This window comes from Marmota marmota, unplaced genomic scaffold (assembly GCF_001458135.2).
Source record: "Marmota marmota marmota unplaced genomic scaffold, marMar, whole genome shotgun sequence".
NCBI lineage: Eukaryota > Metazoa > Chordata > Mammalia > Rodentia > Sciuridae > Marmota > Marmota marmota.
The window spans coordinates 6,005,971-6,029,247 of NW_025999961.1; the positions used below are offsets into that span (position 1 = coordinate 6,005,971).

Sequence of the window (23,277 nt, forward strand, 5' to 3'; positions counted from 1 at the left end):
TATGAAATTCACTGATGTTCCATATATACCTTACACCATAGTCTAAAGATAAGATTGTACATCTTTAGTGCACCTGTATTTCAACTGTGACAGTCAGGTAAGAACAAGGTAAGGTGGGCAACTTCCCTCTTATGATGCTGTGTCAGTGCTCAGAGAGCTTCATATTTGGGAGCATTTGGGATTTGGGATTTTCAGATTGAGGATGTTCCTGTTGTTACAATAGTTCTTTCATTAGTTGCTTCCTCTGTGCCACACACACAGTAAGAGGATGCCAAGAGTGAACAGACACGGACCTCGTTCCTGTTCTCATAGGGTGTGGAAGAGACCAAAGGCTAGAAAATCCCACACAAAGGTATGGGGATATGCCTGAGAGATATGTTCTACTAGAAGGGATTAGAGTGCAGTGAGACAGTGTGGGAGGACATACTGAGAAAGTGGAATTTGACCAGGTTATGGGGAGTACTAGGAACACAGGGCAGGCAGGAGCATCACTCACTTGACCTGGAGTGTAAGGAAAGAAAGTAAGAAAAACACCACTGAGTACTTACCACCCTCTGAATCCTCACTATGGGCCTGGAATTGTGTGGATTATTATTTATACAATTCTTGAGCTCTATCAACAACTTTTGACAATTAAAAATTATTATCCTCTACAATTAGAAAAATGTAAATTAAAACTACAACTGAGGTCCCATCTCACTCTAGTCAGAATAGCAATTATCAAGAATACAAGTAACAGTAAACATTGGCAAGGATGTGGGGGAAGGTACTCTCATAAATTGGACTGCAAATTGGTGCAACCGCTATGGAAAGCAGAATAGGAATTACTCAGAAAACCTGAATGGAACCACCATTTGACCCAATTATCTCACTCCTCAGTATATAGCCAAAGGATTTTAAATCAGCATAGTGCAGTAACACAGCCACATTAATGTTTCTTGCAGCACAACTCACAATAGCCAAGCTATGGAACCAACCTAGGTGTCCTTCCACAGATGAATGGATAAAGAAAATATGGTATATATACACAATGAAGTATTACTCAGCCATAAAGAAGAATGACTTTATGACATTTGCCAGTAAATGGATGGATGTGGAGACTACCATGCCAAGTGAAATAAGTCAATCCCAAAAAGACAAAGGCCTAATGCTTTCTTTGATATGTGGAAACTAACCCATAATAAGGCAGAGGTGGGCAGAACAACAGACATTCTGTAGATTAGACAATGGGGAATGGAAAGAAGGGAAATGGGGTAGGAATAGGAAAGACAATGGAATGAATCTGACATAACTTTCCTATGTACATATATGAAAACAGCACAGTGAATCCCACCATCATGTACATCCATAAGAATGGAATCCTAACTAGAATTAAGACATACTCCATGCTTGTATAACTATATCAAAATGGATTACGCTGTCATGTATAACTAAAAAGAACTAATACACTTTTTAAAACATTATCATTCTTGTTTAATAGTGAGTAAACTATTAAAGGCAGCTTCAGAAACATGCCCAAAAAAAACAATTACTTAGTAACAGAGAAAGCCAGGGCTATGATACTCCAAGCCTGTGTGTTTAACCACTGGGCAATGATTCATCTAATGGTAGCCACTGGCCCCATTAAAGCTTGTTGTATTGGAATGGATACAACAGGTTCACAAACAAGGAAAATGTACTTATAAAATATTACCCAAAGGATTATACAAGGTGACATGCACCAGTAACTAGATGATTATAGCACATGTAACACTCACAGTCCTGATAGAAGCTCAGACGTAAGCACTCCCAGCTTCTACCACACTACACACACACACACTGCCCAACCAACCACCAAAGTTCAGTAAAGCAGGAGTGGACATATTTGACCCAGAAAAGCTGATTCACAGGCTGCCAGAGCCTTTAAGATGGCCCAGCCTGAAGAGTTCCACCTAAACAGGTAGAGGATTGACCATAATTACACTCTCCAGGGCTGGGGTGGTGGCTCAGTGGTAGAGCACTTGCCTAGCATGTGTGAGGCACTGGGTTCAATTCTCAGCACCACATATAATAAATTTTAAAAAATAAAGGTCCATGAACAACTAAAAAATAAAAGATATATATATATTTTAAAACTTATACTCTCCAAAATATGAACTGAGAGAGAGGGAGAAGCTCAAAGTCTTAAGGTAGAGAGAATACAGATGGCAAAAATTAGGAAAAATCTAGTAATGCAATTCATCACATTACAATTTTATAACAGAATAAACTCCTTGGTTTATACCCACAGGACTTAAAATCTGCATACTATAGTGACACAGCCACATCAATGTGTACAGCAGCTTAATTCACAACAGCCAAACTATGGAACAAATCTAAGTGCCCTACAACAGATGAAGAGATAAAGAAAATGTGATAGATTATCATACAATATATACATACACATACACACACACACACAAGGGAATATTACTCAGCCATCAAGAAATTATGAAATTATGGCATTTGCCAGTAAATGGATAGTAAATGGAATCAGCTGTAACTAACCTATCCTTGCACATAAATACCAGTGTAACTCCACATCATGTACAACCACAAGAATTGGATCCTAATTAGAATAAATTATACTCCATGTATGTATAATATGTCAAAGTACATTCCACTGTCATATATATCTAAAAAGAACAAATTTTTAAAAAGCTATCAATTATCTCAATAGATGTAGAAAAGGCATTTGATAAAATTCAAAGCTCCAAATCACACAGGTGACAAAATTATATAGAACCCAACACACATACACACACATGCACACAAGAAATCTGAGAGCTGGGCACAGTGGCACATTACATTACATGTCTGTAATCCCAGCAACATGGGATGCTAAGGCAGGAGGATAATAAATTCAAGCCAAGCCTCAGCAACTGGGGGAGACCTTGAGTTAGGGATGTAGCTCAGTAGTAGAGCACCCCTGGCTTCAATTCCAAGAAGGAAGGAGAGAAATCTGAGTATGACCAATGCTTTGCATCAGTGTCAATATTCTGTTGTGAGCTTATAAATAATTTTCCAAATTCCAAAATGTTACTCTTGGGAAAAACTGGGCAATATACGCAAGGCATTTCTCTGTATTGCATATTCTTTTTTTCTTTTTCTTTTTTTTTCTTTTTTTTTTTTTTTTTTTTTTAGGACCACGGATTGAACGCAGGGCACTTGACCACTGAGCCACATCACCAGTCCTTTTGGATTTTATTTAGACACAGGGTCTCACTGAGTTGCTTAGCTCCTCACTTCTGCTGAGACTGGCTCACTATCCTCCCTCCTATCTTGGCCTCCCAAGCTGCTGGGATCACAGGCGTAAACCACCATGCCCAGCTGTTAAGCAAATTTTTATAAAGACAGGTATGATCTTATAACAGTAACTGTTTATAACAGAGGCGCTATTTATTAAGTTCCAACTTTTTGACATAGATAGTGCTAAAAGCATCAAACCAATTATCTGCATTTTCCCAGCAGTGAGGTGTCAGTTTGGATCTAGGAGACTGAGTAATTTGTCCAAGGTCACACAACATGCAGAAGTGTGAGATACAGGCTGAGTGTAGTTCTGTCTGATGCCAATACCAGCACACTGTCATATTTCAACAAAGACTCTGGGAGATGACCTGTTTGGAAGTGACCATCTCTTGTAAAGTTGGTCCTGATCCAACTTGGGCAGGGACTATCCAAACCATGCATCGATCATTAAGGAGGCTTCTGTTTTGGATAGTGTAGAGTAAGCAGTTTTGAAAACCAGCACACCTACTCAGCCAGCCCAAGGGCCCACTGTTCTTCCTGCTCTGAGGAAGGATTTGCCATGGTGATACCACAGACGCCTCAGACACAAGGTAAAACAAAGACACCCAGGAAGGTGTAGCTGGCTGACTTCTGCAGTTAAGCAGTTCCCCTGCTTAATCCTTAGTCCTGGCTAAGTTTCTGACTTCAGTCCATTCTTAGAAAATGCAATAGTAACAACAGCACTTCAGGATTGGGAAGCCTAAAAAAGCAGCAGCTTGCAGCAGAAGGGAGCAAGGGTACTGTCTACAAGAAAGAGAAGCAGCCGACCATAAAGCAGAGACAGATTGCCAAAAGAGATTTCCAAATCCAAAAATAACTTCTGCCACCATGCTTTGGAGAAATCAGGCATGCAGAACCTGGGTGCTCCTTTGGTCATCTTTTCCTGATCCCTTCTAGCTGAATAGGTGATGGACGTCTGCAGACATTCTGCTCAGCATTAAGACCCCCATAAAAAGGCAATTTTCCTTCCAGAAAAAGTATAAGTGAAGGGCAGAGATGATAGAGGTGTGGTGGGGGAAGGAGGGAGGAAAATTGGCCGGGGCGGGGGCGGGGGAACACAGAGACAGTGACATTCAGACCTGAACTCGGAATTTCTGAATGGTTCAGAATGGGACACTTTGTCACCTTTGACTTAATTATAAAACTGTTTTCAGAATGCTGAAGGGCTAGGCTCATAATCAAGCACTTACGTAATCCTCCTCATTGAGCCCTTGTTTCTCAACAGAACTTTTCACCTCCATGGAAAACTTCTCAAACTCAGGTTTCACGGTCCTCAGTAGAGTGACTGTTTGGAGGGATGAGTATGCTTGCTTAGCCTCAAAGTCGTGTTTGTCTCCTCTCTTCCATGAGCCATCTCCTACGGGAGAAATAAAAATATTTATAATTCCAGGCCAGTCACCATAAAGAGGCCATTCTCTCTTTTCAGCCGCAATGTGTCCTACATGTTACTTTTGGCAGCCAGGGCAAAAGGCATTGTCATAGTTTTACACTTGGGTATAATGTGACAATGTCGAGATCATTAAAGGAGAACAAGGCTCTTGGGACACATGTTCCTTTGAAATGTGAGAGAGAAAGAAAAGCCCTGTTGATGTAATTGCCTTATAATAACCATGTAACTGCAATTTTCAGCGCACCCCACACCCTGTGGAATTGCAGAACTACAAGAGCAAGAAGTAAGTAAGCCTTTGTTCCTTTCCATTCATACTTATTTTTCAAGACCTAAAATCAACCAAGGAGGTGAACCAAGTTTTTGCATTACACAAGTAATAGCATGCAATAGCAGATTATAGCCACGCACAACAATGGATATGCATGAGTATTATAAATTTGGAACTGTTTAAAAAAAAAGAATTTGCATCTCTCTGGGGTAAAAAGTAACTTAGGTAAATTTGAGGATTTGTATCTCTCTCATTTATTGGACAATATCCATCAATATATTGATGATAATAAATAAATGTATTGAGTACATATGTAATAATAATAAAGGCTTTTTTATTGAGCATTTTGTATAAACTCATGAGATGCTCTAATGGGAGTACTATCATCCTTTCTATTTTACAGATGAGGAAACTGAGGCAGAGACATTGAAGAGCTGGCTGCTTCACAGCTCTGCCTTTCACCAAAACAAAGGTAAGTTACATGGAGAAAAATCATTATTCTATTTATTTCATTTTTGAGAAACATGTGGCTTGTGGGGTCCTAAAAGGCAACAGAGACACCCAGATTTTGACAATTTTTCCCTTTGAATTATGATTATAATTCCTGGAGATCTCTGAAAATACAAGGAACACAACCTGTTGAAGTTCCAACACAAGTAATCTGTGCACCTCAAGCTCCCAGTGCACAGGAAATGCCTGAAGCCCAACAGCCAAGCAGCAAGGATGTCTCTAGAATAAGGGGCCATGTCTATGGTGCTCACTGTACTCTTCCAGAAGTTCAATAAAGACCTGGTGGCTCTTGAATTTCTATCACAGCCTGAACCGAAGATATCTAAACTATGTACATGTTATATGCAAGAATCTGACAGCCATGGTGGGCATCATAAATGTCTTGAATAGTCTCCATCAAATTCAAGAGCAATTTAGCATCTGATATGTAAACAACTAAAGTTATTAAAGGGTAGAACTAACAGTTTACTATGCCAGGGAGGGGAGGAGAGCTGGGGGAGAGGAAACAGAGCAGAATATAGATGAACAGGCAATGTGCTCCAAACAGGGGGAAGTTTTCATGCGAGAAGCCTCGTCCTAAATGTGAGAATAGGATTTTAATAGGAGGAGAGAAGGGTGGAAAGGCAGGCCTGGCAGAGTCTACAACACGGGCAAAGGTGCAAATGTGTATGACATCCAGTGGGCAGCTGGGAACCTCAGTCTGGAGCAAGAGAAAAAGCAGAGACAAAGAATGTGTTTGTGGAGGCATCAGTATAATCACAATCCTAATAATAGCAACCATTTATTAATTGCTTACCATGTGCCAGGGAGCTGCTAAAAGATAAATAAGACAGAGCCGAGGACATAATTCATTAAGGAGTAGATCCATGCATGCTCAATGAGCAGTAGATTAAATTTCAAGCTACCAAACCCAACTTGACAAAGTCCTCCTCCTCTGCTCTGAATCCTCCCAAACCCAGAAGAGGCTACAGTCTGAGCAAAGGCAAGCCTGTTCTCAGGGAGCTGGTGAGTCCGCTTCACCATCGCCAGGCTGGGTAAACCCAGCAGGGTGCCCAAGCCCCAAAACACAAATGTGGTGGTGTTTGCTAAGGTCCAAATCCATTGGCCAGAAAGACGCCAAATTCAAGAATGCCTAGGAAATTTTCATCCCATGAAGGAACTCATTTCTTACAGACCTGCAATAAACACTTATTGATTCATTTTTAATTGACTCGAGGCCTCGAGACTCCACAGAAGTGAAATTTCTTAGAGTTTCTCAGTTCAGGGAAAGAATTCTCTCCATGGGCACATGAAGGAGAACACTCAGCTCCATGGGGCTTTATACTATATAATCAGAAAATACGGTAGAACTAGAAACAGCAACTATCTCAGTTACAGAAATGGAAAAAAAAAACATATTTTGGGGGAAAGAATTGAAATCCAGGCCAATAAATCTGTCTACCACAGTCTAACAGGTAATAATTTTGGAGTTTTGTTTTCTTGAAGAAAGAATGAAAACAATAGTGCTTCATGGATTGAAGCCAAGTGAAATAAGTAACCACTCACAACCTGCAAGTCCTGCTCCTGTGGGCATTTCTTAGTGCCATGTGTCCCATATCAGTGCTGTTGAAAACTAGGAAAGCAAAGGTCAGGTTGGCATGACACCCCATCAGTGGAGACAAATTTAATTCAGTAGACAACTGGGTGCCTCGGAGATTTATGGGCGGAACAGAAGAGTGACATGATGAGAATCATGCCTTGGGAAATAGCGGTGGATTAGAGTGGGGAGACGCTGAGCATTCACAGCCACAGTGATGCAAGCAAGAGGTTGTGAGAGGTCACATGGGGGAAGTCACAACCAAAAAATAAAAAATGGCACTCTGGTTGCTGAGGCTTATGACATACTTTCATTCTTTTTATTTCTTACATTTTTTTCTCAATGCATTAAGTTTGCAACAATAAACATTTAGGACTACTTTTTGTCATCCTAAAAAAAAGATAGCACTCTTGAGAATGAAAGTAGAGGGCTGTGCCAGAGGAATTCCAAAACTCCACAACAGTCAGAGAGGAAGAGATGCCAGAGAGGGAGGATGCTAAGGAGAAGAGGAAATCAGGTGATCATTGGAAGAAAGAGCGGAGTCACGGGGAGGGAGGTGAGCAACAGGTGTGGATGGATGGCTTCAGTTCAGTTCCAAGGTGACCACAGAATGTCCAAGTAACACCACCAGGCTGGGGTTGGAAACAGTGGTGTGGGGTAAAAAGACCTGAGCGTCATTTCCACAGAGCTCACTGTTAGAGCTCAGGAGCTACCTCCCCTGGAGAAGGGAGTATAAGAAGAGAGGGGGAAGGGTTAAGCACAAACACTTTGGGGAGGCTATTTTTAGAGGGCAGGAGGAGTAAGAAGAGACAGAGAGTAGCTAACAGAACCAGAAGAATGCTGTGTCATCAAAGCTAGGAGCATAGGATTTCCAGAAACAGGTGGATGGAAACAATATTGGATGCTGTAGTGTCATGCTGTCTAACCTAGTAGCCACTAGACACATGTTTAAGTTTAAATTCAGTAAAATTAAAAATTCAGTTCATCGATCGTACTAGCCACCTTTCAAATGTTCAACAGCCACATATGGCTGGTGGCTACCATATTGAGTGGCACAGAAGAGAACTAGACATCACACAGAAAGTTCCATTGGACAGGATTATTTTGGAAGCATGGAGCACCTTAATTAGTGCCTTCTGAGTTCTTGGAAGGCAGGAAAGCTCTATAATAATTTTAATAATAATGATTTCAAATATCTCAAATAGGATTTCCCAAATAACTTTCTACCTTACATTCTAAGATAATGCCAATGGACAAAAACGCCAGTAGATGCTATTAAAACCTCTACAGGATAATATATATATCATCTTCTCTCCAGATTTTTAAACCTATCTTTTAAATCTTGTTTTAAACCATTTGAACTACCCCATAATATATTATGTACTGAATCATAACCATATAATTTGGGCAAATCCGGGAATATTTTGTGAGCGCTCACCAAGACCAATCTAGTAATTAGTAAAAATGGACATACTACCAACATATTTTCTAAAAATCTAATATCAAGTAAATGTTGATTAAAACAGAAGGCTTTCTCTAGAACAAGTATAAGGATTTGATGTGAGGAGGCATAGGGAAAGTGGGTATTGAAGAACTTTTAATAAGCATACATTTTAAAACATAAAATCTCTAGGAAGACCCTTTATTAATGATGTATAACAGAACTTTGGTCTAGGAGAATGTACCCATCTGCTCTTTCTGCTCCAAGAACAAAGAGGACAGTTGCCTTTTTATAAACACTGTCCTTTCTTTCTTACTAAAGGATTCCCAAATTGATTTAGGGTATCAGTGAGTACAAGGAAAAGCATACAATTCCTGAATTCCCTTGCAATCAATGATAGCCAATCTTACGTAACCAAAAGTTATTGAGTGAGACTTCTAGAAGAGCCCTGAAAGAACCAAGTCAACTGGAAGGATCTCTTTTCACCTTTCTTGTCTTTCCCCTATCTTGTCTAGAATTAAAACATGATCTTTAGTGCCCTAGGCACCATCTTTGATCTTGAAAATGGACACCATGCACTAAGACTGAGGGAACAGGAAGACAAAAGAAGCTTGTACCCTGATGACATTGTGGATTCTCATCTTCATCTTTGACTTTCTACCTATGGAATTATTTCAAGTGAGATAATAAATCTCCACCTTTGTAATTGAAAGTCTTGGTTTTGTGCATGTAGGTATAATTCCTAATGTACCCATGTCCTTAGATACAGTAGATAAAAGTTTGTTAGTTTCATAAGAGAATGTATGGCCAGCCCTAAATTTATCAAGAAACTACAACTAGAGAAACTTAATTATAATTTTAAGTGCCATGTGTAATGGTCAAAGTGAACTAAGAATAATAATAAATATAACTAATATTTGTTCAAAGTTACATTCCAAAATGTTTGCTAGGTATTTTACATACACCCCTCATTTATTAGTCAGTCTGATGCCATAAGGCTAGTGCTATTACTATCAGAAGAAACTAAGGCTTGCCAAAAGGGCAGGGTTAGTCACTTTGCCAGGGCTAAGAGTTAAGATATTAACCTTTATCTCTTAGAATGAGGAGTCAGGGTCTGGTGTGGTGGTGCCCTCCTATAATCCCAGTGACATGGGAGGTTGAGGAAGGATGATCACAAATTGAAGGACATCCTCTGCAACTTAGCAAGGCCCTTAGCATCTTGGCAAGACCCTGTCTCAGAATAAAAACTGAAAAGAACTGGGAATGTAGCTCAGTACCCCTGAGTTCAATCAATAAATGAGTTAATATGTGGCTTAGCCTCTCATGTAGATTTATCCCAAGAGTCCACAGTCTGAACAAAAGTGTAAAAGGTAAAAAAAAAAAAGCGGGGGGACTTTAATCAGACACTTCAAGAATTTTTGTAAGTTGTATAATTCTGTGCAATTAAATTTTAAAGATGGAGAAAATTCCACTCATAGGACAACAAGTTTTTAAAAGTTATCCAGCTTTCCAAAATGGCAGATTAGAACACTCACATATCTCTCCATGTGATAGAATTAAAACAACTGGAATTTAGCTGCTCCTTGAGGATGACAATGGAGAACACCAGAGTTCAACAATGGACAGCCAGGACTTGGAGAAACCCAGAGACATAGGTTAGAGAACAGAGAGTGAAAGAAAACACCCCAGCACCAATGGCACAGAAGCAGGACAGAGAGAGGAGAAGGGCCCCCTGGCAAGGATAGAAGAGAAAGGGGAGAGTCCCCTTGAGCACCACTACCCAGGATTCAGCATCCTGCAGAAACAGAAGCCAAACAAACAACATTCCTAAGATTTACAAGGTGAACTGGCTCTGGAGAAGTTCTCTGAACTTGCCAACATGTTCTCATGGTACCATAACTGGAAGACATTTTGAGAAAGGCCCCGTTGTCTGAGCTTACTGCTTTGGGAATCAACACATGGAGGAACAGAGGCACTTCCTTTGGGAATCAGTGGTTTTCCAGGCCAGCTATAAAAGTCTGGAGAAGCAAGCAGTCGTGTGTTATGACACATGGGAGTCAGGTCTGGTGGATCACTCAGAAACTACCGACATCCCCCCCACAGCACAGGTCTTTGAAACTCCATAACCTCACTCTGCAGCATTCCCCTGCCTCTGTGTCCCTGTGGGCAGAGAGAGGTTATGCCCTGAGAGACGTGGGGGGGGGGGCATGTCACAAGACTGGTGTTCCCCCTTTCCTCTGAGAGCATAGTTCCAGAGCACTTTGGGGGTTATCTGCATTCTGCACTAGCTCCATGATAAGCCACAGCATCAACTTCTATCCTGCTCTTAGTGCATAACCCAAATGTTCTGGAGAGAATTGTTTCTAGGGAGCTCTGTGTTCTTCCCTATGACTGACTACAGCCACAAATCGCTCTTGCTAGTCACCTGAGGAGCACCACAAAGGAAAGAAGAGGGGGTGAATAATCCCGAGGTTTTGCTCTAAGCAAGGGGTACACAGCCTAAGAAGACATGGAGAAAAGATCTGATCAGCATAAGATGGGAAATTCTATTAGCACATTTTAACAAAGGAAAATTTTTATTAATACTCTCTCAAAATCCACTAACCACAGTCAAAGAAACCAGAGGAAAAGTACACTCTGAATTAGAATTAAACTCAACACAGCAAACCAATATCCCAGGACACACCATAAAGATAAGGCTATTTACTAAAACAAACTCTAACATAAAAGTGAAAGAAATATTCATCATAAATGATGTGCAAATCTCAACATAGAACCACTAGAAATTTAGAAAAAGCAAGACAATATGACACTCCTAAAGTTCATAACTCTGATAATGGATGTCAAAGATATCAAAGTAGATGAAATGCTGGACAAATAATTCAAAAAAAATATTTTAAAAAAAAGTTCAGTAAAATCCAAAAGAGTACAAATAAAAAGCTGAATGTATTAAGAAAGACATGAAAGAGCATGTCAATAAAGAGATTTTGGATGAGCACTTCAATAAAGAGATAAAATTTTTTAAAAGAAACCAAGTAGAAATCTTAGAAATGAAAAGCACGATAAGTCAGTTAATAATCTCAGTTGAAAGTTTAACAACAGACCAGGAAAAAGCAAAAGAAAGAACATCAGAAAACTCTGCCAAAATAGTTGCCATTCAAATACAAAGAAAAAATAAGAAAAGATTGAAGATAACATAGAATAACTCTGAAACACAATTAAAAGACCAAACATCTGAATAACTGTCGTACTGAAGGAAGAAGAGATACATGCTAAGGGAATTAAAAACCTATTCAGGGAAATACCAGCAGAAAATTTTCTACATTTTACGAAAGACATGAATCCCCAGGTACAGGATGTATTTAGAACCCCAAACAGACATGATCAGAAAAGAACCTCTCTGCTTCACATTATAAATTGTCAAAAATACAGAACAAAGAAAGAATATTGAAAGCTGCTACTGAGAAGTGCCAACCTAGATTGAAAGGCAAACCTTTCAGCAGATTTCTCAGTAGAAACTCTAAAGGCCAGGAGGGCATGGAATGATGTATTTCAGGTCCTGAAAGAAAATAAATGCCAATCAAGATTACTATGACTATCAAGGCTAAACTTCATATTGAAGGAGAAATACAAACCTTCCAAGATAATCATAAACTTAAAGAATTAATGACCACTAGACCAGCATTACAGAATATACTTAAGGGAATACTACACCCAGATGAGGAAGAAAGATTAACAATCACAAGAGCACAGGAAAGAATAAATCTTACTAGATGAGTAGACATGCAAATGAGAAATGAAAAGAATCAAATATTACCAATATAGTAAACTTTCAAATGTCTAAGGTTAAAAAACAATGAACAATGAACACAGAATATTCAAAACAACCCAAAGAAAAATCAACAAAATGACAAGAACAAGTATAAATCTTTCAATAATAACCTGAATGTAAATGGTCTTAATTCTTCAATTAAAAGATACAGGTTGGGTAAATGCATTAAAAGAATTCATGTCTACTAAGATGGCAATACAGAAAATACTTAAAAAAAAAAAGAAACGCTACCCAAAAAAACCCCAGAACTCACAAATGAATAAATCTTATTTGAAAAGTAAGCAAATGAGAAATAGAACCAAAATAAAAAATCAAAATGGCAGGAATTAATAAACATCTCTCTATAATAACATTGTATGTAAATGGTCTCAAGTCTTCAACCAAAAGACATAGGCTGGTAGAATGAATTTATAAAGAAGATCCAACTATGTGTTGTTTATAAAGACTCACCTTACAGGCAAAGACAGCCACAGGCTGAACATTAAAGGATGGAAATGGATACACTGTACAAATGGAGTCTGAAGACAAACAGGAATAGTTACTGTCATATCTGAGAAAGTAGACTTCAAGTTAAAATTAGTCCAAAGAGACAAAGAATGTCATATTGGTAAAGGGAACACTCCAACAAGAAGAGATAGAATCATAAATACTCATGCCCCCAAATGCTGGTGTACCTCATTACAAAAACCGACACTATTCAAACTGAAGACCCAGGCAGACCCCAGTACAAGACCCTGCAGAAAACATATAAACACATGGACACTAAACAATACAATTCTGAATGAATGGGTGACAGAAGAAATCAGTTTTTAAAAAGTTTTAGACTCAGACAAGGATAACAATACAACATAACAAAACCTCTGGATACTATGAAAGTGGTTCTAAGAGGAAAGTTTACAGCTATGAGCACCTACATAAGAAAATCAAAAAAAATCCCAAATAAAAAATATAATGATGCATTTCAAGACCCTAGAAAAACAAGAGCAAACCAATTCCAAAACAAATAGAAGAAAGAAAATAATTAGGCAAAATCGATAAAATAGAGAATAAAAATACAAAGGATGAATGAAACAAAGAGTTGGTTCTTTGAAAGAATAAATAAGATTGATAAACCCTTAGTCAAAGTAACCAGAAGAAAAAGAGAAAAAACCTAAACTAACAAAACTAGAAGACATGAGAAAGGGGATACCACCATGGATATCACAGAAATGCAGAGGATCATTAGGGACTATTTTGAAAACTTATACTCCAATAAATTAGAAAACCTAGAAGATGTGGACACATTTCTAGACTCATCTGACTTGCCAAAATAGAATTGAAAGAACACAGAAAATGTAAACAGACCAATGGCAATCCATGAGATAAAAGCAGTAATAAAAAGTCTTCCAACATGAAAAGGCCAGGACCAGATAGATTCTCAGCCAAGTTCTATCTTCCTTGCAAAAAGCATTAATCCCAATGTTCCTCAATTATTTCATAAAATATAAAGATGGAACTCTTCCAAACTCATTCTATGAAGCCAGTATTCTCCTCATACCAAAACCAGATAAGGACACATCAAGGAAAAAAAACTACAGATCAATATCCCTAATGAACTTAGATTCAAAAATTCTTCATAAGACATTAGCAAATCATATTCAACAACAAATATATACCCAAAGCCACACCCGAATTACCACCTCCTGCAGCCACACCCTACCACTTCAGTTACCACTCATTTAATCCTACCAGGAGATTAAATCACTAATTGGGTAAAGACTCTCACAACCCAATCATTTCTCCTCTGAAACTTGTTGCATTATCTCACACATAAGTTTTGGAGGACACCTCACATCCAAACCATAACAACACCACATTAAGAATATTGTACAGGGCGACTAGGTTGGTTTTATCCCAGAATTGCAAGCATGGCTCAGCATTTGCAAATCAATAAATGAAATTCACCACTTGAATACTGAGTTAAGGACAAAAATCACAGTCATCTCAATAAATACAGGAAAGCCTCTGACAAAAATCAGCACTCATTCATGATAAAAACACTGAAGAAACTAGGGATAGAAGGAACCCACCTCAATATCATAAAGGCTTCATATGACAAACTGAAAGCCAACATTATGGTGCATGGGGAAAAACTGAAAGTATTTCCTTTAAAATCTGGGACAAGACAAGGATGTCTACTTCTCATCACTCCTATCAATACAGTACCAGAAACTCTAACCAGAGCAATTAGGCAAGAGAAAAAAAAAAAAGGAAAAGGGATAAAAATAAGAAAGGAAGAAGTTAAATTATCCCTGTTTGCAGATGATATGATCTTATATTTAGAACATCCAAAAATCTCCACCAGAAGACTGCTAGAGCTAATAAACAAATTCACCAAAGTAGCAAGTTACAAAATCAACATACAAAAATCAATACCTTTCTTATATACCAATAATGAATCTGCTGAGAAATAAACCAAGAAAACAATCCCATTCACAACAGCCTAAAAAAAATACCTAGGAATAAATCTACGAAGGAGGTTAAATACCTTTACAATGAAAATTATAGCATACTGAAGAAACAAATTGAAGAAGATACAAGATATCCTTGTTCAAGGATAGGCAGAATATCATTAAAATAATCATACTACAAAAGCAATATACGAGCTCAAGGCAATCCCCATACACGTATACCAACAATACATATCAGAAGACTTGGAGAAAAATTCCAGGAACACAGTCATCTGATACAATACTAAGGAGCCAAAAACATACATTGGAGAAAAGACAGCCTTTTTAACACATGGTGCTGGAAAAAAAAATGGTTATCCATATGTAGAAGAATGAGTCTATTTCCTTATCTCTCACTCTGCACAAAAGCCAATTCAAAATGAATCAAGAGCTAGGAATTAGCCCAGAAACTATGTAATTTCTAGAAGAAAATGTAAGATTAACACTCAACACATAGGCATAAGCAATAATTTTCTCAAGAGGAATACTAAGGTTCAAGAAACAATGCCAAGAATTAATAAATGGGATGGCATCAAATTTAAAACTCCTTCAGAGTAAAGGAAACAATTAAGAATGGGAGAAAAATGCTAACTGTTCTTCTGACAGAGGATTAATATCCAGAATATATAAAGAACTCAAAAAACTGAACACCACAATAAATAAATAAATAAACCAATAAGTAAATGGGAAATAGACTAAACAGATACTTCTCAAAAGAAGAAATTCAAATGGCCAACAAATATATGAAAAAAATATTCAACAGCAATAGAAAGTAGGGAAATACAAATCAAAACTACACTGAGTTTTCAGTGTTCCAATCAGAATGGCAGCCATCAAGAATACAAACAATAATAAATGCTGAAGAGGATGTGAAGAAAAAAGGAACACTGTTGGTAGAATTGTAAATTAGTACAACTACAGCAAAAATCAGGTTTCTCAAAAGACTGGGCATGGGACCACCATATGACCCAGCTATGTCACTAGATCAGATTATGCAACATAACATGAACATTAGGAAGAAAGGTGGTAAATTTCAAATACAGCCTGAAGTTTAGTTAGTAGTACTCTAAAAATGTAAATTGTCTTAGTTGATAATTGGTTTAGTTATTAACATTAGAGGAAGTTTGGTAAAACATATACATGAACTCTCTATATTATTTTTGCAAGTTTTCTATAAGTTTAAAATCATTCTAAAATAAAAAGATTTTTGTAAAAAGTTGTCCAACAATTACCTCTAGCAGAAATGAATTCCAAATACAGAGTTGAATTGTTTTCATATTTCAAGGGATGTACCTATGGTACATATTTACTGTTCCAAAGCATTTGAAATGAGAATGTGTCCAAATTAATTCTATAAAGTTAGTGCAAACCTCACATTCAAATCTAGCAATATCACCTTAAGGAAGAAAACTACTATCTAACCTCACCCATGAATACAAATTCAAAATCCAAATAAAATACTAAAACCTTAAATTCAGTAATACATCTCAAAATACCATCATAATGCAGTACACTTACTTCTAAGAATGTTATGATAGCTTACTATTATGAAATTTACTAAAAATATGGGGCAAAAGCATTTGATAAAATCAACATTCAACCCTTATTTTTAAAATCACAAGTCACATACTTTTTAAAAAATATATTCATTTTTTAGTTGTAGTTGGACAATACCTTTATTTTATTTATTTTTATGTGGGGCTGAGATCGAACCCAGGGCCTTGCACGTGCTAGGCAAGCGCTCCACTGCTGAGCCACAACCTCAGCCCACAATTCACATACTTTAAAGTATAAAAGAATACTTTAACATCTACTTCAAGACAAGAGGTCAGAAACTTAAGTATTACCACTGTTATATAATATCACTTTTTAGGATCTTGCCAATAAGAAAAAAGATGTTCGACTATTAAAAGAGGAAATGCTGCTACTGTAATGTGATAATGACACAGAAGCAATTAGAACACAGGATTCAATTAGCAGAATTCTTAAAAAATTAATAAGAACTCATAGGTTTTTCTATATAACTATAGTACAAAATGTAACAGAAAAGATCATGATTATAAGAACCACCAAAACCATAAAATACCCAAAAATAAACTCAACAAAAGTGTCATAGAGGGAAACACATTTCAAAAATAACTAAGAGTAAGTTTCAAAAGTATCACCATAAAAATAACATAATGTGACAAATGTTAATTCATTTGATTTAAATTAATATTGTTTTAAAAAATATTAAAAGGTGGTAGTTGAACCACAGCATCAATGTAGTAAGAGTCACAAAACTGTTCACATTAAAATTATTAACTTTATATTATTAAAATTTAAAATTATTTAAAATATTTATGTTGAAAAAAGAAAACTGCATATCTTTGCTTATGAATATACTAAGAAATTCAAATAAATAAAATAATTTGAAATAAAGATTATACAATGTTGACAAGAATAATAAAAACAGATAATCTCATACTTCTGTATGCAAAAGTATAAACTGGTAAACCTCTTCACAGGACAACTGAGCAATACTTGTCAAAACTTAAATGCATATAACTTTTGAGTCAGCAGTTTTTACAGAAATTTCTCTTACAGAAAATATATATACATAAATATGTGAGTGAATGCATGTGTGCACACAAAGTACTCAATGTGGAACAGTTCTCAACAGCAAAAAGCTAGAAATAACATAAATATTGAAAAATAAGACTGATTAAAGAAAGCATGTCAATATTATAAAATATTATGTAGCCATACTGTTAGTGATATAATCATTTTATTAAAAAATATTTTATAAAATAAATGTATATGTATATGTGTGTGTGTTTATAAAGCAGGGTGTGCATACTTCTAAAAATTACAATGTACTTTTATCTAAGTGGTATAATTATAACTATGTCTTCTTCCCTGTGTTTTTCCTATGTTTTCCAAATTTTCTACAATACTTATGTATTACAATTAGCAGGGAAAAATAATACAGTCTTATCTGTAGTTGAAAGGAACTCCAGCATCATGTTGCATTAAGTACTAAATGCACAATGTATGTGAATGTGCATTGTAAATGCACTTCTTCATATATAATGTGCACCCATATGCATTAATATGCATTGCCTCTAAATTCTATATTTGGGTGTAAACAGCCTCATCACATGGACCCTGGGAATTGCCCAGATCCATTATAAGGAATTAAATGTTTTCAACTCTCTATGTTGATGACTCCCAAAATTCCACATAGGAGAGGTTTAAAGAGTAGTAACTTGGAAGAAATCACAAATTTCCAAAATCATATTTACAGAAATCACATCTATGGGCATAACTCAAATGTCTGACTTTTCCTTCCAACCCCTCTTTGACACCTTGGCATAGTAACATTACTGGCACCATGGAGGAAGCTGGAAGTGGAGTTACCATAGGAAGAACTGTTGAAGAGTTCAATGTTGAAGAAAGCATAGTCTCCACTGGTCATGCCATGTCTGTGTGCTGCCAGCATGATATTCCGGATGGTGTCACCGCTCGCACACATGATCACCACTGGAGAGAGAAACAAACAACAAATGTGAGACACCCAACACAGCAGACAGTAAGCATGCAAAACCAGTCTGGAGTGCTGGACATGGGACAGGGTAGTTAAAGGGTCCTGAAGCATCTCCTCACATAAGGTACTTTCTACAGTAGTTCCCCTTCTCTGCAGGGGAAATGTTCCAAGGACCCACCAGATGCCTGGAACTGTGGATGATGCCAACCCCTATATATACCATATTTCTTCCTATAAGCAAATACCTATGATAGAGCTTAATTTGTAAATTAGGCAAAGTAAGAGACTAACAACAACAACTAATAATAAAATAGAACAATTATAATAATATACTATAACAAAAGTGTTTAAAACCCCGTGATTGTTTATTTTTAGAATTTTTCATTTAATATTTGCAGACCACAATTCAATACAGGTAACTAAAACCTCAGACAGCAAAACCACAGATAAGGAGGAGACTACTATAATCACAAAGGGAAAAATGGTAACTTTATGGAAATTAATAAAATCACTGAAAGAAATTATAAGGAGGAATGCTTCTTTATATTTTCTTAATATTTGTACCTTCAAATTAAAGGAACAGAAAATGCCCATTTGTTGAGGAACAGCTCTGCATATTTATAGAGCCAGAGGTGGTTTGACAGTTATGACAGTTTAATGGTTGAATAGTTTGACAGTTGGCATGGGGTGCTTTCTGATTGGTGGGTAAGGATCATGTGAGCCAGCAGGGCTAGTCTGATTGGTGGGTAAGGATCATGTGAGCCAGCAGGGCTAGTCTGATTGGTGGGTAAGGATCATATGAGCCAACAGGGCTCACCATTGGACGGCTCTTCTCGGGGGATGAGGAAGTTAGTCTTTGGAGCTGGGCGACTCCCAACATAAAACATGGCAATGTATGATACTTAATTGGACTCTGGACCTTAAGTATATATATGTAAAAGGGGGGGGGCATTGTTTAAACAGGTGGTGAAATTTGAGTAACTCCTGTGAACTAGATAATAGAACTGCATTATCACTTTTCATGACTCCTCCTTATTCTTAGGAAACATACCCTTAAATGTTTAGGAGTAAAGAAACAATGATGGGGTTGGGGATGTAGCTCAGTGGCAAAGTGCCTCGCATGCACAAAGCCCTGAGTTCAGTCCTTGGCCCTGGGGGAAAAATCAAAAGAAACAATGATTGTGGGCTGGGGATTTAACTCAACAGTAGGGCACTTCCCTAGCAAGTGTGAGGACCTGAATTCTATCCCCAGTACTGGAAAGCAGAGGAGGAGGAGGAGGGAGGTCTACAAAAAGGGAGGAAGAAGAGGAAAAACAATCCTGTACTTATAAAAATACGTATTATCTGTGTGTGTGTGTGTGTGTGTGTGTGTGTGTGTGTGTGTGTATAAACAGAAAAGAGGAAGGTAAGGGAGGGAACAGATTTGTATTGAAAAAGCAAAATGTTAATATTTACAATTGGTGAAAATCTGGGAGAATGCTGTATAAAGGTTCTTTAGCTTTTCCAAAAGTGCACAACTGTTTCAAAATAAAGGGATTTTTCCATTAAGCATGGTAGTACACACCTGTAATCCCAGTTACTCCAGAAGCTGAGATAGGAGGATCACAAGTTCAAGGCCAGCCTGAATAATTCAGTGAGACCTGTCTCAAAATTAAATTTAAAAAAGGGATGGGGATGTAGCTCCATGGCAGAGTGCTTGCCTTACCAGTATGTGCAAGGCTCTGGGTTCAATTCTAGTATTTCAAAATGAAAGGTTTTTTTCCTAAGTAATACATTAAGTAAATCACTAGATTTTCCCATTATAAACTAAGACAGAGTACTAACTGCTTTTCATACTTAATAGCATGGCAAATGCATTTCCCTTAAAAAGCAAACTCAGTGGCTATAGAAAGAACATTTTTCTGGCATATCAGAAGATGCAGTGAGTTCCATACACATTTTACTGTCTGCATTTTAAAACATCATTTTCAGGTTGTCTCAACACAGAGGAAATAGTTAACAAGATTCCCATGTTCCCTTTTCATGTCCTCTCAGTTTAAAGCCACGCTATGGGATTTGAGAGGCTTTAAGCAGCTCCAGATGATTGTTGCCTGACACCTAAGAGGGACACCAGCTGAAGTAAAGTGAGGACTTGGCTGTTGTCCAATTTGGTCACTACTGATGGTCCCCAGACTCCGCAACCATGTATTTGATGCATACACACTGTGCAGAGAAGAGACCCACAGAGACCTGGGTTTTGTAAACCATGTTATCACGATGCATGCCAGACCTCCAAGATGTTTATGTGCTTGGTAAAAACAGGGGTGCTGAAAGGCTATGCCTGAGCAGCTTTGGCAACCTGCATGGAGGGCTGGGCTCTTGCTGATATTTCGTTTACTGCAAATGAACTCAAGAGGGTTAGGTCTTGATTCTGTCATTTCGTATTACAAAAGGGCTCCGTGCATGGGATAAAAGCTTTAGAGAACAAGTTTTTAAAACAGTGTAAAACTGCTAATAGACCTATAACGATGGGAGCAGGTATTGCTTATGCTTGGAAATACTGTTGTATGCATTTAGGATAAACAAATGTCATGATATCTCAGTGGGGAAGCTCTCAAAGAAACTCCTAATTATTCATTATGAAAGAACCTTGTTGTAGCTCTCATTCAAATCTGGCCCTTTCACTTAAAAAAAAAAAAAAAAAAAAAAAAACAGTCAAGATGTCCCACAAAATAGCCAGCTAGGAGGTAAGGCCAGACAAGTTTGAAGAATATGGACTCCAGGAGTAAGCGTCTCCAGAAAGGAGCCAGAAAGCTCTATCTGGCTGCCTACTAGACAGTCCTTATCATTTTTTAATCAACTGCTTGTAGTCTAGGGTGTATTTCTCAGTTCCCATGTGCAAAACCTGATTCTGCCATTACATAGAGAGTAAAGTAGTTGCTTAGGGGCAGATTTCCAATAACCTACATCAGATATTTATGGCTGCAGATTACTTAAATTTCATGGAGACCAGAATGGCCATGAATATATTTGGGTCAACTTGCCCTGTACCTTGGGCATGCCAACGGGGTGGGGGTGGGGGGCAAATGATGAGCAGTAAGATGCCAGTGAGGATGGAATCAGAATCAATTTGAAGGATTCAGGCATCCAAAGGCATCAGCCACTGATAACCTTAAACACCCACATAAGCCTAGGACTGAACAGACTATGCCTCAGGGCCAGAGCACATGCTTCCCCAGGTCATGGGTGTGTTCTGCCCAACACTGGCTTCTGTGGCTTCTTCTCCTATCTTTAAACTCCTGGCTCATCTCCTCCTCTGTCCCCATCAACACTACCCCAAGCCTTCTGAGGGGCACATTCTCTCTTTAAATGTTAGTACCCACTGAGTCTGAGCAAAAGTGTTATAACACAGCATTTATCTAACTATGCAGACTTTGATTATTTTCAATCTTACCATTTTGTGTTAATCTTGTGATTTACTCTCAAAAGGAACCCCTAATTCCCAAGTTCATGGGCAGCTCACTGTCTTTCTTGAATAAAACAAATCCATAACATACACTATCATCAAGTTTCAGTGCAAGTTGAAGCAAGTATTTAATGACTCTAGCAAAGCAGTCAGAATGCAGAATCCCAAATTTTTATGATGCTCTCTGATCTCCTTCAGTTGTCTTATTCATGCCTAAGTAAACAGCAAGTATTTTTAGCAACTTGTCTTTATACAGTTTATCAAAAGGTTTTAAATAGTTTTCATTGAAATAGCTTTCTCTTCCTATTCATGTCTAATCAGTTTATACAATAACTAATTAAATTAAGTAATAAGCACAAGTGGCATAAACAGATTTGGAAAGTATGCAAGAAGTATGAGAAGTGCCTAGAAAATTCCAGAGAAATATACTACCCACCAGCATCAGTAACGTTTCCCAGCAAGAGGAAAAGGAGAGATTGTATGTTTGGTGAGTCTGAAAGAAGATACTGGGCGCTCCAGGCCCTGTCCTCTTTCTTCCCCTTTGAGATGTGTCTACTAACAGAGAGTATCCTTTATGGGTTACTGCTCCTGAAGGGGGAAGTTATAGCTTCAAGGCACTGGCTGTGATTTGGTAGATGTCTCTGCCTAATTTGGGGAGGAAGTACTAGTAAGCAGGCCCTTTTGGCATCAGATCTAAATCCACATTCTCCAATCCATTTAAGTAATAATAAACAGGTCATTTTCATATTCTCCATCTTATTTCTGCACCTATGTTCCTTTTAACTCTAAATTTGGAAGGGAAAGAGAGATAGATGTTACTGCATGGAGGCAAGACAAAGTGTACCACATCCTGCAAGCCAAAAGTGTGATAAAAGAAATGAAAAACCCAAACTCAATAGTAATTTTGGAAGAAATGCAAAAATAAAAATCTGAAAACCCTCCAACCATGAAAAATAAAAATTTAAAGATAAATCAGGTGGTATATAGGAAAAAAATCATAAAAATAGAAGATCAATCCAAATAAGAAAAAAAATCTAGAAAGAGAAAAGGAATGGGGATAAAAATCTTCAAAGAAGGAGATGTGGCTCGGTACATACATAATATATACACACATACACACATCACACACATCACAAATAAACACTCATCAAAGAAATAATTTAAGAATTTTTCCAAGAATTACAAGACAAGAGTTTCTGGAAAGAAGCAGCCTACCAAGAGTAATAAGGCAAAATACTGGCACTAATGCACATCCTAATGAAATGTTAAAACACTGGGAGTAAAGAGAAGATTCTAGAACTTTTCAGCGGGGGGGGGGGGGGATAAGATTACTTCCAGAATCTGAATCTATTCAAGCTTCCTAATAATAACATCAGGATTTAGAAGACAACGGAGCATGTTGTCAAATGTTGGGAGAAAATTATTTCCAACCTAGAATTCTACAATCATGTTTAAAGGCAAGATGAAGAAATTTCCACTTGTGACAAGTCTGAA

General features: G+C 37.6%; 1 protein-coding gene across 4 annotated transcripts in view; it reads right to left on the reverse strand.

The window, feature by feature from the left end:
• The window catches only part of Npr3 (natriuretic peptide receptor 3), a 66,390-nt gene that overhangs the window by 37,124 nt on the left and 5,989 nt on the right, over positions 1 to 23,277 (reverse strand). For all 4 annotated transcript variants that reach the window (XM_015496386.2, XM_015496385.2, XM_048802931.1 and 1 more), the window contains exons 2-3: positions 18,212 to 18,334; positions 4,497 to 4,663 (exon numbers count right to left, since the gene is read on the reverse strand). In XM_015496386.2, the coding sequence (XP_015351872.1) occupies positions 4,497 to 4,663; positions 18,212 to 18,334 (290 nt within the window). The remainder of the gene's footprint in view (positions 1 to 4,496; positions 4,664 to 18,211; positions 18,335 to 23,277) is intronic.